The sequence below is a fragment of the Mixophyes fleayi genome, chromosome 3 (genome assembly GCF_038048845.1).
Source record: "Mixophyes fleayi isolate aMixFle1 chromosome 3, aMixFle1.hap1, whole genome shotgun sequence".
Classification (NCBI taxonomy): Eukaryota; Metazoa; Chordata; class Amphibia; order Anura; family Limnodynastidae; genus Mixophyes; species Mixophyes fleayi.
In genome coordinates, this window is record NC_134404.1 from 275,179,101 (window position 1) to 275,194,135 (window position 15,035).

General features: G+C 37.0%; 1 protein-coding gene across 2 annotated transcripts; it reads left to right on the forward strand.

Moving 5' to 3' along the window:
* The first annotated feature begins 1,140 nt into the window (after nt 1-1,140).
* Nucleotides 1,141-13,479, forward strand: FAM89A (family with sequence similarity 89 member A). Of its 2 annotated transcripts, none has more exons than XM_075203636.1 (3): nt 1,141-1,512; nt 5,258-5,550; nt 11,388-13,479. In XM_075203636.1, the coding sequence occupies exons 2-3, from the start codon at nt 5,302-5,304 to the stop codon at nt 11,649-11,651; spliced, it is 513 nt and encodes a 170-aa protein (XP_075059737.1). In that variant the 5' UTR covers nt 1,141-1,512; nt 5,258-5,301; the 3' UTR covers nt 11,652-13,479. The 2 variants fall into 2 exon arrangements, with proteins under 2 accessions (XP_075059737.1, XP_075059736.1); XM_075203635.1 differs by having other exon boundaries at nt 1,141-1,506.
* The last annotated feature ends 1,556 nt before the right edge of the window (nt 13,480-15,035 follow it).

Below are 15,035 nucleotides of genomic sequence, written 5' to 3' on the forward strand. Positions count from 1 at the left end.
CATAGGCATATGACATCATAATGGAAAAGGTTTTTACACTGCTCCACTATATTAACCCTCAATGTGATGGTGAATAATTCAGTTATGAAGCCATATGTTAACAATCATTTTATTAACCATTTGTTTTGATAACAAAATAAAAGCCAATCTTAAGCAAACATATTGTATGATCCTACATGTCAATACTGGACTTTAAATATAATAAATATTTGTTTATTTGCCACACAAGTCTTCTGGTCTTCAGGATGTTGTAAACATGCAGCAGCAGGTTTTGCTTGTAGGAATTATTTATCAAGCTGGTCATTCAACACAATGAAAAACACCCTCTTCTCACACATATCCAAGCTGATTACACCATGGGACCAGCCCTATTGCAGAGGTTTTATCTGATTTATCAGAGGTATTGACCTTAGTCACCTTTCTTTACCTTTCTTTAGTAGTCTAAGTACAATCCTCAGCAGTAGTCACATTAAAACCTCTTGACACCTTTTGTTGAGAAGGCATAAGGCACATTTTGCACTCAAATAGCATATATAAGACTGTTACAAGTATTGAGGCCTAGTGCTATTAAGAATGCAGCCTCTCTCTTTCAGAATGCTTTTCCCAGATAGCAAATTTAATCAAAATAAGACTCCAATGATAATAATTATGGATAGATAATAATAAATAATAAGAATCTACTAGACTGTAAACTCCTATTGGCAAGGTAACCCTTACATCTTTTGGGGCTAAATTATATCTGCACAATAGTTATTAAATTATAAGTTTTGCATAACTTTATACTATCTCTGACAATCATTTTATAAAACTAAGCTTGATCTGTTATAACGTGTCTCTTATGAGCAGATTCCATAACGTAAATGAAAAGTTAAATATCAGTCCTCTGAACTGTGTTAATTTCAGCATAGCTTATTTTACTCTAAGTAGGTTGTAAAATACTGAACATCTGGCTCGACAGAACTGTTTTGTGTTTCAAAAACTATCGCTTGTCAAGTACAATACTTGATCCCCTCCTGTAAAGTATCCAGCAGAAAGGCTGCTGCTAGGTTTGGGAGTTCCAGAGAGAGTCCTCCCCTCCTCCCTGCACCAACAGCCTCCAGCTCACCGCTAAACCCCCACCCACTGCACAGCAGAGCACACCAGAGCACACCGCCGCCCTCCCCCATCACACACATACATCAGCAGCTCTCCTTCATGTATATACACACACTGTACTTATCCGGCTCATACCACACATCCCAGACGGGAGGAGTAAGGAAGGCAACGTAAACAGAGCTGTGAGCAGAGAATTACTGGAACTAAAAGGGAAAAAGACGAATGAGTAGACGGCGGTGGAAGGGAGAAAAAGTGTATGGAAGAGGGAGTGAAAACAGGGATATAGACAGACCAGAAAAGGCTGCCAAATAGAAGGACAAGGCTGCCATATAGAAGGACAACGATCTTCCTAACCTAAGAGGATCTCAGACAAAGCCAATTTGCTTGCTGCAGCTGGGTCCAGGAGGAGCTGTAAGTGTACGTCCAAGGAATAGCAGTGTGTCTGTCTTTTGTTCGGGTTGTTTAAATTGTGTAATCCTGATTTATGGGCTTGTGGCTAGGCATTCAGCCCTGTCCTTGTCACATTGGCAGACTGCTAGGTCAAAGCATGTGATTGATATCTATGCAGACTTTAGATCATGAAATCGTATAAAGGAATAATCAGTGATAATGTTATCTTGGTGTAGTTGAATATAATTTATTAAACATCTGCTACATTGGACATATGCAACACATGCTAAGACTTTATGGACCCTCTGCATATGAGACAGGAATAGACTTGTGTCATTGATTTGTTCACATAAGAAGCTAATTAAAGCAGATTATCCTTGTGATTTTAAATATGTTTTCTAATCAGTTATAACTGAATATGTTCTCATTACTCGGAAAGTTAAGTACAGATATTCCACAGATGTTACAGTATCTCTACCCTTCTTGATAGTGCACTTAACTTAACCTTTTATGACTCAAGTTCAATAGCATGAGCAGTGGTCATTAACACAAGTGGCACTTTAACTGTCTGGGTTTGTATGAATGGCCCCCGATTTGATCATTCACTTATTCACATATCATTTGGTAGCCTGGAGTCTGTAGTTTGTAAAAGTAACAGGAATGACTGAAATGGATTGTAGGGCATGCAGTTAAATAGTGCATTGGTATCCATCCTCTGTGCCAAAATTGGAAAGATGATATTGTATTATTAATGATATATATCAATTTGTTCTTGTAAGGACACACTCTGCTACAAAATGTCCTTGTAAGGGAGGATGATGTGAGACATCATATGTTTAAAACATAGGTCATCAGATACGTGTTTTCTGGGTTATTGTTAATTGTCCAGAGGTATCGCTGCATCTTGTTTTCTATGGTCATTCCCATTGAACTGAATGACCAGCAATAGATAATCATTTACTCTCCTAACCATAGTTCTGCAGAGCAGCACAGCAGGCCTACAAGAAGGTGTCAGCGACAGCCAGGTATAAATAAATCTATTTCATAATTTGTATCTCTATTTAATATTTAACAATATATATAATCTGTAATTAGTCATTATACATAGATACAAATCAGATGACATGAAATGATCTATAACAATCTATGAACCATAAGCCTTTTGGCCTGATCGCAGTGATTGTTAGAGCATAGGCAGGATGGGGACAATGCAGGACAGACATACAATTTAGGAAGTGGTACTAACCTTATTTTATATGTCCATATAGAACATATAAAATAAAGTGATAAATTGATATCTTCTATTGTCTTGGATCAATTCTACAATTTTTAGGCTTTTGCTGACTGTGCTGCCATGATAATGTAACTTAAACAGGGCGTTATTGTGCTGAGAACAAATAACGTTTGAACAACCATTTGCTCAATGGCAGCATACATTTTTGCTAACAGCAGATTTATTGATCAAAGTCAGTGACTAGTGATGTGGGACTTGCACAGAAATGACGGGGTGCAGTAAGTAATTTCTAAATTATTGCCAGTGGTGCTTATGAATTGGAGCTGGATCTCTTCACAAAGAATATCTGTAATACATGATTTTCAATGACTGTCAACCTTGCAAGATTCCCCCGAAATCATCTGACAGTAAGAAATGTCTAAATTAATAATAGATGGGATCATTTGTGTGCTATGTATGGTATGCAGTGTTATTTATCAACAGTTACATCTATTAGTGTCTGCCCATCTGTGTACCCATTCCAAGGCAGTGGCTGTTGCCTTGGTCTGTGGCTCTTGGGCACATAAGGCATCTGACACAGCTGGGTACCAGTTGCCTTCACCCTCAGTAGGTGACTGCTACCAGTTTTTGATATTTGCACTGCATATTTTATTAATTATTGATATGGCACCAGCATACTCTGTAGTGCTTTACAACTTGAAATAAGACTGGGTATTAAGAAAGTAGTTAACAATCTATACTGGTGAGTATATAAGTACAAATTAAAATGGTATATAAATCATTACTATATTAGTCACAGACTAATCATTCCTCAAAACTATTGTTACAACTTTATGTTGACAGAGTGCTGATCCTAAAATGTTTGCATGACTCTTTGTATTAACTTTTTATTTCTCGGTCTGATTGATGACAGGTTGAGTGTGATAGACTAGGGTGCTAGTTAGTTTTTATGTATAAGACAAATAGTCACACAAACCCAGGAGATCATTGAAGACAGGAAAAATTTGTATTTTCAATCCATTTTCTACAGACAGCAGTAATTATTAATGAATAACTCTTGGAAGTAAACACATAAAATTAATGTACTTGTTTGGACTTTGGATATGTGTGCAGTTATTTAGTTTTTAATTGCCTTTCTTGCACAGATTTGTACGCATCTTGAGTGCAACAGTTTAATTAGCTAATTAGTTTCAATTGACTTGCTCATCCGCCAGATTGGAGTACGTGCTAAAACACTGTGGACCTCACTTACAAAGCACACTGGACGCGCACAGCAAAACATCTTGGTCTTGTATTGGTGAGCCTAGATGTTCTGCTAAGCGTACTCCAACGTGTACGCAAACCTAGGCGATGGCAAGTCAGGCAGAAAAATCCGAAGAGACGCACCATACAGATGCTTGCACATAGCGTCAAAGTCTAACATGCTAGCACTTAAGAACTACCCCTTTTGTTAAAATTAACTTTTCAGTGTCCCTGGCTCAGAATATGAGATGCACTCCAAACTTGCAGTTAAAATTGACTTTTATAGTGTAAATGAAGGACTAATAGTTAAGCAAATCCTTTGACCATTTATTAACTAATCTCATTAATTAATCACTTCAAAAGGCAGTTTCCAGTTTACCCAGAAATATTGTTCCTTTTTTGCTATTGCTAATTCTTTTTGAGTTAGATGTATGTATAACTATATACAACTGTCACACCATAGCAGATAGCCTAGATGTGTGTGTGTGTGTGTGTGTGTGTGTGTATATATATATATATATATATATATATATGTATATATGTGTGTGTGTATCAGTAGATATAATTTCCTTCTAGCCAGTTCTCCTCTACATTCATACAGTCCAAATAGATACCCATGTAAGCTTAGATATAGATACACATAACACCACATAGACATTGATATGAATATCGGGAAAGTTTGCACACAGAGCTTAATTTAAGATAATATATATTTTTTCATTAACATAACATTTTCAATAACAATCTTACACATAATATAAAACAGTTTAGCATAGATGGTACAATATGTCACAAAGTTTCCTTTACTCTAAATTCTTTGCCCATTTTGTGTGTGTACGTTGATTCCATTACATTCCTATGTCGGTAGTATCAGTTTAGCATTCCAATATTTTGCACCAATATTCTAGTATAACAATCTAGCACAGATTCCTTATAGACCGTTTTAATCTCTTAATCTTTATCCTATATAGCTTGCACCCAATACAATATCGCTGCTCCCACATATATTTTGCTCATTACAATATTTCTGCTGCCAGTATATCACTCCAGCTCCCGGTGCGCTCGGCGGTGCTCCAGCTCCCGGTGCGCACGGCGGTCCGCCAGCTCCCCGTGCGCACAGGGAGTCGTCTCCTTTTCTGCAATCTGTCTCCAAGCCCTTGTAGTTGTTCTATGCCCAGGGCACTTTCTTAGTTTGCCTGTTGTCTAATCTGACCCTTGAATTGTCCTATTGCTAAAGGTATTAAAAGTGTCATTTTTTTATTTGTGACATTTTAAAGATATCTTGTAATCCTTTAGGAGGAATATACGGCTGAGATCTTACTATCATCAGAGAACAAGTGATGAGTACTTCCCACACAGCTATTGCCCCATTGACCCCCTGTATGGAGGGCTTGCCTCCACTGCCAAAGAGCCTTAGTGGTTTGCTGAACTCAAGTGGAGGGTCAGGCTGGAGAGACCTTGAAAGAGTCTATGCACAGAAGTCTCGTATTCAGGATGACTTAAGCCGTGGAGGTTCAAGTGGCAGCTCCCAAGCTCACCCAAAGCCACCAAATCTAGATGCTGCACTCGCTTTACTTAGGAAGGAGATGGTAAGTTACAATTAATTTATTATAAAATTATATATGTATACATGTATCGGATTCCTTACATGGAAACTTGCTATTCAGGAAGTTCTGAAAAACCAGAAAGGAAAAAAGTTAATGAAATCTGCCCTTCTGACTAATAATAATGTCATACATACAGACATAATCACTGAGAGTTTCTTTTTATTGTCATTGCAATGAACCCTGGTAAACAATTTAAGAAAAAGGGATACATCAGGGAAGGTGTGGGGAGAGGCACAGTTATTTTTTACATTTAATTTCGTATACTTTTAGCACAGTGCTCCAAATTAAAGAAAATTTAGTCCCAAGCATTCAGGAAAATAGGTCCCTACAAAGTGATCCTACAGTCTTTCATAATTAGATTTTATCAACAGGCTGTTCATTTATACTGCATATAAGATGATTGGTTGAATGACTGAAATGCTATCTGTCACTTTTCAATTAGTATTGCCTCCTAAATCTGTATATTAAAAGGGGTGTAACTGTTTTGTTGGTTGTTTGCAAATTGAACCACAAAACAGTTTGTTTCAGAGGTAACTATCAGTGTACACTTGTTTCTTATATGACTGTGTGCATACAGTTCCCACCAAGTATGAAATTGTATTTCTTTATCTTAAATGCTTTCATATAAAGGTTGTCCTTATGCTGCCGCTCCTTTTGCTTTTCAGATCTTGCTCAGGTGCTGAATATTAACAGACAATTTATTGTAATAAAGGTCTTAGCCTAGAATCATAAGCTAAGTCTCTTGTGTTTAGGGTCACGTGGACACATGAAACTAATTGGAGTGAAGTGTTAGTTACGTCATTAGGAGAATCATGGGAAGCCTAGGGCGAGTGGCTTAGGTACAGTAAGAAGATTGAGAAACCGGATCTGCTATTTTTACACATGAGTGCTTATTATGAAATTAAGAGCATATGTTAAAAATCTATTTAGCAAAGTGCCACCCCTTTAATTTACGAGACGGGAATGATGCATTCATTGCACATGGGTCATTAAAATTCCAATATTAAATATGTGTTAACATTTTCATCTTGCTCTGATGCCTACCTTAAAAAACAGGCATCAATTTTTTTTTTGTTTTTCTTTTTTATTGTATTTTTGTTTGTTAACAATTAAGTTGTTGTAACATTGTTTTTAGTGTTAAATGGTTCATAAGAAAGCACCCCTGATTATATTAAATCTTCAGCTACAGTTTATTTTTCCACAGCTATGTTGAATCCCCACCTTATTGGTATTTATAATTTTTCCATAGTACTTTGCTAACCATTTTGTATAGGATTTTCCTACTTCAGTCTGCGTTGCAGAATTAGTACAGTATAGGAGGGATATATAGACAAATATTAATCTATAAAGGTCATTAGCAACACAGAAGATCATGTTTGCATTTCCATTCATTTTATAATTGACTCCTATATTTAGTTGTGCCCTAAGCAATCACGCTGACGATACATAAGTTACTAAGGTGTGCCCCGCCCGTCTGGCCCTCTCGATCCTTCACCAAAAATTCTTCTGTGTGAGAATTGTGAGAAACAGATAGTGACATCCCATTAATGTGTCTGCAGTGAAATAAGTACCACATGTTCTCAGCACAGTTCCTGTACTAACTGAGCACATATGCATTGTGAAACTTAAGTGGGTAAAACCATGGGATTTCCGTGGAATTCATGACCTAATTGTTTTACTATTCAGGGAGATAAATACTAGGATATGTCCAGCTATTGTCAATAGTTCCAAGCTTTTGGTATATTGTGTTGAGATACAATAAGCAAAAAGCTGACACTGATAAGATGTAGTAAAGCAATTAATACATGAAATACATTAGCATGACCAATTTGTTGGATTATTCCAATTTGGTTTTATTGTCATTCCAGGTAACAGTTTCTAAGTACACACTATTACTTATTAGTTATATAAATCATAGATGCTTGACGGTGAATGGTGTCGCATGTTATAAAAATTAGTTAAAAGGAAAATTTCAAGCTTTTAAGGTTAATTGATTTTCCACTACTGACAACCAGCCTTGTAGTCAGGTCATTTACAAAGTAGGCGGAGTCTCTGCTGAGGGGGTTAAAAACTTCCGTGACCGAAGGGTACCATCATTTTGACATGAACCTTAGCAAGTCTATAAACCAAGCCATTACGCCATATATGGTGTATATGTGTAGTATAAAACCTATTTGCATTCATTTTCATAATTTACTGTCAATACGTCTCGGAATTCTAGAAAAACAAGCACTTCCAGATAAATATTGTACTGGGAAAAGAAGGGGTTATGGGAGCCCTACATCACTTGTGGGTTCACTATTAGCGGAGACGCATCACCCAGATACTTTTTTGGGGCCATCTAGAGAAAAGAGGCCGATATTTTCAAAATGTGGATGTCCACATTAAGGTAACAGCTGGTGTTTGGCATGGAGCCACACCAGAACTTTGTTGGGTGGACAAGCCCTGCCCTGAGAAATGAAAGAGAGGGAATACCATGGACAGAAGAGAAACACACTTTGCTGTTTCTAAGTCTGTTTCTTTTGTTTTCTGTAGAGGTCATTGGTGGCAACAGCCTAGCAGACAAACAACAAAATATTTTAACTGCCTGGCTTCCTCCAATCCAGTCATGTGGAACACTAGTTTTGAACTGTTTTAATGGCAATATGACCTCTTAGCCAGCCCCTACTACCTTAATTATAATACAGTCTAATTTAAGTATAGATGTGGAATTTATTTACAATTCTTGGGACTTGGGGTTTTCAGAATTATTATTTTTTTTGTGTGTAATTTGGAACATCAAACCGAACATATATACAACTAAATAAAAATAAATATTTTCCCACACTGCCCTTATAATTTCACTCCTTATTAAATAGTTTAGCAGTGATCCTCACAGTGACTATAAGAGAAATACTCATACAAGCAGAGCTGATTACTCAAACGCTAGCATTTAGTTCCCCTTTTTTTGTGCTTTTTGTAACTTTCCACTTACAGATTTGACTTTACGGGCCTGGGTCATTAAGGAAAGTAAGGGGGGGGGGGAAGGAGTAAATGTTCTCTGGGACAAACCATGTGTACAATGCAAGGGGTGCAAATTAGTTTATTATTTTGCACATAAGTTGAATACTGGCTGTCTTTTCATGTAGCACACAAATACTTGACAGCTTGATTTTTACACTGAAATTCAAAGTTGATCTAGAACATTTACCTCCCCGTCCAATGCAACAAGGTTTTGCCCAGTTGCAAACTAACTCCTTTTTATGCTTTGCTCTCCTTAATGACTCAGGCCCTATATGTACAAGATTTCCTATAAAGAAAGTTCTGAAAATAGTTAGTTTTTAAACAAAACTTTTTGCTGCTGCTCTTTGAAAATGTAATTTATAGAAGCATTATCACCAAAGGTCTCTTCCCATGTGAGGCAGCCTGGGGAAAGACTGGGGTAATTTTAGTATATTTTAAGCATGGTGCACTAAATTACAGTTTGATGATAATTTGTGGTGTTTGTTATATTTTAAGGTGGGTTTAATTTGTATTTGCACATTTAAAATGTTACTGAAGTGGGAAATATTACCAAAAATATTGTTGGACTCTGGTTTGTTTCATACAATAGGCTTAAATCTGAATCTCTGATATAGAATGAAAGTGAAACTGGACCTTACAACGGTCATAGACTGATTTAGCTTTCTTTGGTGTGCTCATTGCTTCACATGTTTCCTAAATACGCTGTTTCCTAAATACATCAGATAGGGGTTTGGATGCGAGCAGGGCACATTTGTTCCAACCTAGTCCTATGTTTAGTGTTGTACGTACATACTTTATAATATTGGTTTTTGGGTTTTTGTATTACATTGTGGTAATTTAGTAAAACCTTGGTGCAGACACCTAAATAAAAGGAGAATTATGAGCTGTTTTTGCATCCCTTCTCAGGGGCAAACGCAGGATTTGTAGAGGGGGGTTTCCACACCACGCCGCTAGTGGGCGTGACCAGAATGCATGGGGGCTATAATTTTAGACAGTGCTTGGCTGCTCTCCAACTCTTCCTATCCCCATAATATACATCGGCAATGCTGCGTGCACTATTGTTTTCAAGCAGAGCTCTGTGAAGTGGGGGCAGGGTCTAGCACCTCAATTATACAGTGCCCCAGGCTTGGGGGGGGGGGGGTTTCCAGGCACTAGGAACCCCCCCCCCCCCCCCCCTCGGTTTGCCTATGCTTCTAGTCAGAATAGTAACAGAGGTCAGAAAATGGGACTCTCAATCCTTCTCTTGATTTCACATGGCCACTTTCACTAGGATTTTGAATGTCATGCAGCTTTTTCCAAATAAATAGCCACATCCAGTTTTCAAAGCCTTACATTTGGCACTCATTAGATACATATGGGAAAAGAAATCTTTCAGACTCAAATATACACTTTTCAAAACCTCCGAAAACCAAAGGCGGAGTGTATGTCCCTAACCTTTATGTATTACCAAGTCTCAGTGCCACACAAAATATTAGACTGGTCATTTCACAGCCAGCATGGGTGAGTGGGGAGTAAACGTTGCAAAAAGTAAACTACTAGGCTCCATCACACTCAGATGTAGCCTCACATCCCTTCATAGTAACCACTATCTTTGTCTGCTTCTCACAATGGAAGGAGTGTAGAGTGTGGTCCATTTTGTGTCCTTTATCTCTGGCCCCTTCAGAGTCTGTGAGGGTGTTGTAAAACTGGATGAGACCAGACACATGGATATTTATGCAGGGTAAACCTTTTTTTTTTATCATCACTTGAGAGGAACTCCCATCTTCCACCTCTTACTGATTTTTGAAATGGCCTTCCTTGGAGAGGGTCCTAAGACATCTAATTTTTTTTTCCCTTTTAGTTTATATTTATTTTGGGGTTTTTTTAGAAAGAGATTTGTATCTCTACCTAACAGAGTTTAATGCCTCATTTACTGATAAACAATTGGGTAAAATAGTTATTGTCCTGCAAATGTTTTTAGTACCAACATATAGGAAACAAATAACAGGTTGCTTTCTAGGTGGTAACGCCCTGTTTGTTCTAAAAGCTGTTTCCTAAATACATCAGATGGGGGTTTGGATGTGAGCGGTGCACATTTGTTCCAACCTAGTCCTATGTTTAGTGTTGTACGTACATACCTTATAATATTGGTTTTAGGTTTTTGTATTACATTGTGGTAATTTAGTAAAACCTTGATGCAGACACCTAAATAAAGGGAGGATTAAAACAAAGGTGGATATAACCGTATTTTATTTATTAATTAACCTTTATTTATATAGCACTAACATATTACTCTGCACTTAACAGAGACTGTTTAATCATTCACATCACTGTTTACACGTTGTAAATAAATTATGAATGACAGATGGAAACTTTTCTACAAGGAATGCAGAAGTACAGACTTACACTTTCTTCTTCTTTTTTTTTTTTTTTTTTTTAACCTTTACATTTAAATTTAGTATATAAGTCTGATGATGCAAAAACAAGTTACCCAGTAACTAACCAATATCACACATTTGGTTTTTATGAATATCTTAATGACAGCTACTTCAGAATCATTTTTATTTATTTTTTTTCTTGTAGAAGAGTCTGACCTTTGGGATAAAAGTTCAATTGTGATTTGGGTGGAAAACCATACTTTTTGAAAATGTATTGTGAATAGTCACTGTGGTTGGAAAGAGAGTGTCTACAATTTTATTGCCCTTACTTAAAGCTGTCCACTGTTTGAGTGCTGTTTAAGAGATGTTCATGTGGGCCCTGCATGCTTGTAATATATTATATTGCAGTGTAGTGTTTTACTTGGTATAAATACATGATCAATTTGTTTGTCTTCTCAGGTTGGGCTAAGACAACTTGACATGTCTCTCCTTTGTCAACTGTATTCACTTTATGAATCAATCCAGGAATATAAAGGTGCTTGTCAGGCGGCATCTAGCGCAGAATGTACATACGCCATGGAAAATGGATATTTCGATGAGGAAGACGAGTACTATCAAGATGCTGGTGGCCTCCATAAAGGCGGAAGGGAGGACTCTGAAGGAAACCTTACTTTAACTGTACCTGCCATTTCCAATGAGGACTGGATACTTGAGAATATCTAATTTGCCAAACTAATTTATGGAAGAGGGAGCAGGACATCCTCTACGTTTTTCTAACCTTGCTTTCCAAGCCTTTTGTAAAGGAAAGTGGTTTGCTACAATAATTTAAACATTTCAGACAGTGCTTTGTTCCTGCACACTGTTGTGGGTGATGATGCTATCAGTAATTCAGAAGAAACTTTAATGTGCCTTTAACATCCGAAAGCACTTAAATGTGAGGAAAGACTTTTTCTAAAATCGTATATAATATATTTATCGCAGGAAACTCCAATAGTAATAGGATATAAATTATACTGGCTTCCATCATCTGCCTTATATCACTTATTGGGCAATGGTATATGTTGTCCTCATTATTATATACCTAGGAAAAGCTCAAACTTTTCATATAATGAATGGTAATCTTGTTTATGAATGTCTGGATGTGCCTCAAACAGTGGAGGCTAAACTGGTTACATTACTTCACACTATAGGTACTTGGTGCTGTCACTTCCTTAAATGGTTTGTTTGATTGATTCTAAGCCTCTCCAAGCATACACCCCATTCACCACCCAGCTCAAGTATGTATAACCTTTTGGATATAACATTAACGTGTGCACAGCGACTACAGAAAGTGGAGGCCGGCAATTTGTGAGCTGAACCTAGAGTTAACACCAGGCCAGTATTTTAACAGCCTGGCTGGTAAAAATAGACCCTGTGCCAGTTACATCAATAGGGCAGAAACCAGGAATAGGAAGGCCACATTTTCCCCAGAAAAGCCGTCAGTCTGTGCACTTGAGCAGTGAAACCCCACAAAATGGCTGCCTCCCTGTTAACATGACTGAGGCATGAATTACAAAGCCTCAAGTCTCCGTTATGGTCATAATGAATTTATAGGCTACATTCTCATGAACAATTGTTCATCCAGGAAAAAGGTTATTTTAGACAACATTAACACTTCAGCTCACATGCAGAAGATATTTAATTTATGTTTTACCAGGACAAATTTAGAGTTTAATAAAATTAGTCCTCTTAAACATGTTGATTCCAGAGAACACAATCTTGCCATGACATATAATAACTAAATGCTTTTAATTGCATCACCAAACTTCATCCTAACTAATAGTAAAAGAGTGATATTATAAGGGCTCGTTCATATTTACATGCTTTTTTTTGTGCTTTTCACATGTTAATAAATGTATGGAAAAATTAGTAAAATAAGATTTGAGTGCTGTTCCCCACATTGTGTTCTAATATTTTAATGCCATGTCTTAAAATCTAAAACACGACATGTCCTATTTCTCAAGTATTTATGCACGCTACCGGTATAATAGATTGCATTGTTAAAAGCTCAATGCATGGAAGACACATTTGAAACGCATCTAAAGCATGGTAGTTTTCATGCACTTTACCCATTGTTTCAGCGCTTATTTGTGAACGAGCCTAAAGGGTGTGTACACATGAACACATGAATGGATAAATATGCCTTTCTTTTGCATTTTTAGATGCGTCCCAGTTAAATAATGCCTATTGAATTGTGTTGTTAAACACACAAATTGTACTGACAGCGTATAGACACACACGCACATACCTGCAACTGCAATTGTTCTATTTTTGATGCACTAAAACATATATTGAATGCATCAAATTATCTTCAGTGCAGACAAGGCATATTACTAATACACATTTTACGAAGTTCCTCTCTAGAAGATACAACACTTCTGCAGCTTGTTTTTGTTAAAGACGTGCAGTCTCAATTGTTTTGGAAACGATTGTAACCAGTGTTTAAAGTTATTTTGTTAATGTTTGACACTTTTTCATATATATATATATATATATATATATATATATATATATATATATATATATATATATATATATATATATATATTATGCTGCTTGCTTTACCCTTTGTTTTTTTTTTGTTTGTTATGCACTTTCTTGTCGTGTGCTGGTTCCGTTATGTACAGGTTATACACATATCCAGTCACACAAATCCACTCCATATTTGTCTTCTACAGAAAAAAGCAATTGTAATTTTCACATGAATGCAAAAAAAATCACACATCGAGTCTGACGTGTAGAAGTCTAAATTTCTGTTTTTAGGACTTCAACATTTCTTTGCAATCAGTTAAGCAAAAAAAAAATATTTTGTTTATATTGTGCTTACTATGTGTATATTTATTTAGGAAAGAAGTGGTCATACATTTTCTCCAATAAAAAATTATACTTAGTACATGCGTTTTGACTTTTGTCATGTTTTCAAGATACAAATGTGAACAAGCTATAATTTTATTTTATTAGCAACTACTAGCTCTAAAACTGTGGAGATTGATCTGATGAGTTCCAGAAATCTTTTGTCCGGACGTATTTAAATGAACACATTCACCCTTAATATGACCTTGCAACCAACAAATTTCAAGTGAAAAGCGAAAACTATTTTTTGGAAAAAATAAAAATCCTACAATACGCCAGTTGCATAAATGTTCACACCCATAAACCGAAGGCGTCTTTTTTGCTTGTATTATAGCAGTGAGCCGCTGTCAAATTTCCACACCTGGAATTGACATTTCTATCCCACTCTTCCCTGCAAAACAGTTAAAGGTCCATCAAATAGTGAGGGGATGTCATGTGCACAGCTCTCTATGTCATTCCACAGGTGTTCAATGGAACTGAGGTCTGGACTCTGACTGGGCCATTCTATAACTTTGGTCTTCCTTTCTGAAGCTATTCGTTGGTTGACTTGGATGTGTGCTTTGCATCATTATCATGAAATTCCTCTTCCATCTTCAGCTTTCTGACAGCAGGTCTCATGCCAAAATATCTTGATATTTGGAGCTGTTCATTATGCTCTCTATCCCAGCTGAAGTGAAGCAGCCTAAAGCATGGTGCCACCATGCTTCACTGTAGGTATGGTGTTCTTTGGGAGATGAGCTGTGTTGTGTTTACGCCAAACATATCTCTTAGAATTAAGGCCAAAAAGTTCAATCTTTGTCTCATCTGACCATAAGACATTTCCCCGCAAGGTTTGGGTGATTTAATGTATTTATTTTTGCGCAATTGGCTTGAATGTTCGTTCTTTGTGAGAAATGGCTTCACCCTGACCCATAGCCCAGACATGCGCAGAGAACTGGAGATTGATGCCCCATGCAGGAAGTGACCAGTTGCTGCCAGAAATTCCTGCAGCTTCTTTAATGTTGCTGTAGCCGCCCTGATGAGTTTTCTCCTTGCCCTGTCATCAACTTTGGAGGAATGTTCTGATTTTGGCAATGTCATGCCACACTTTCTATACTTACTGATGATAGTCTTCAGTGTTCCATGGTACATGTAATGCCAGTGAAATTCTTTTAAAACCACTCCTGAGTAGTACTTTTCAGCAATAAGATCCCATAAATGTTTTGAAAGCTCCTT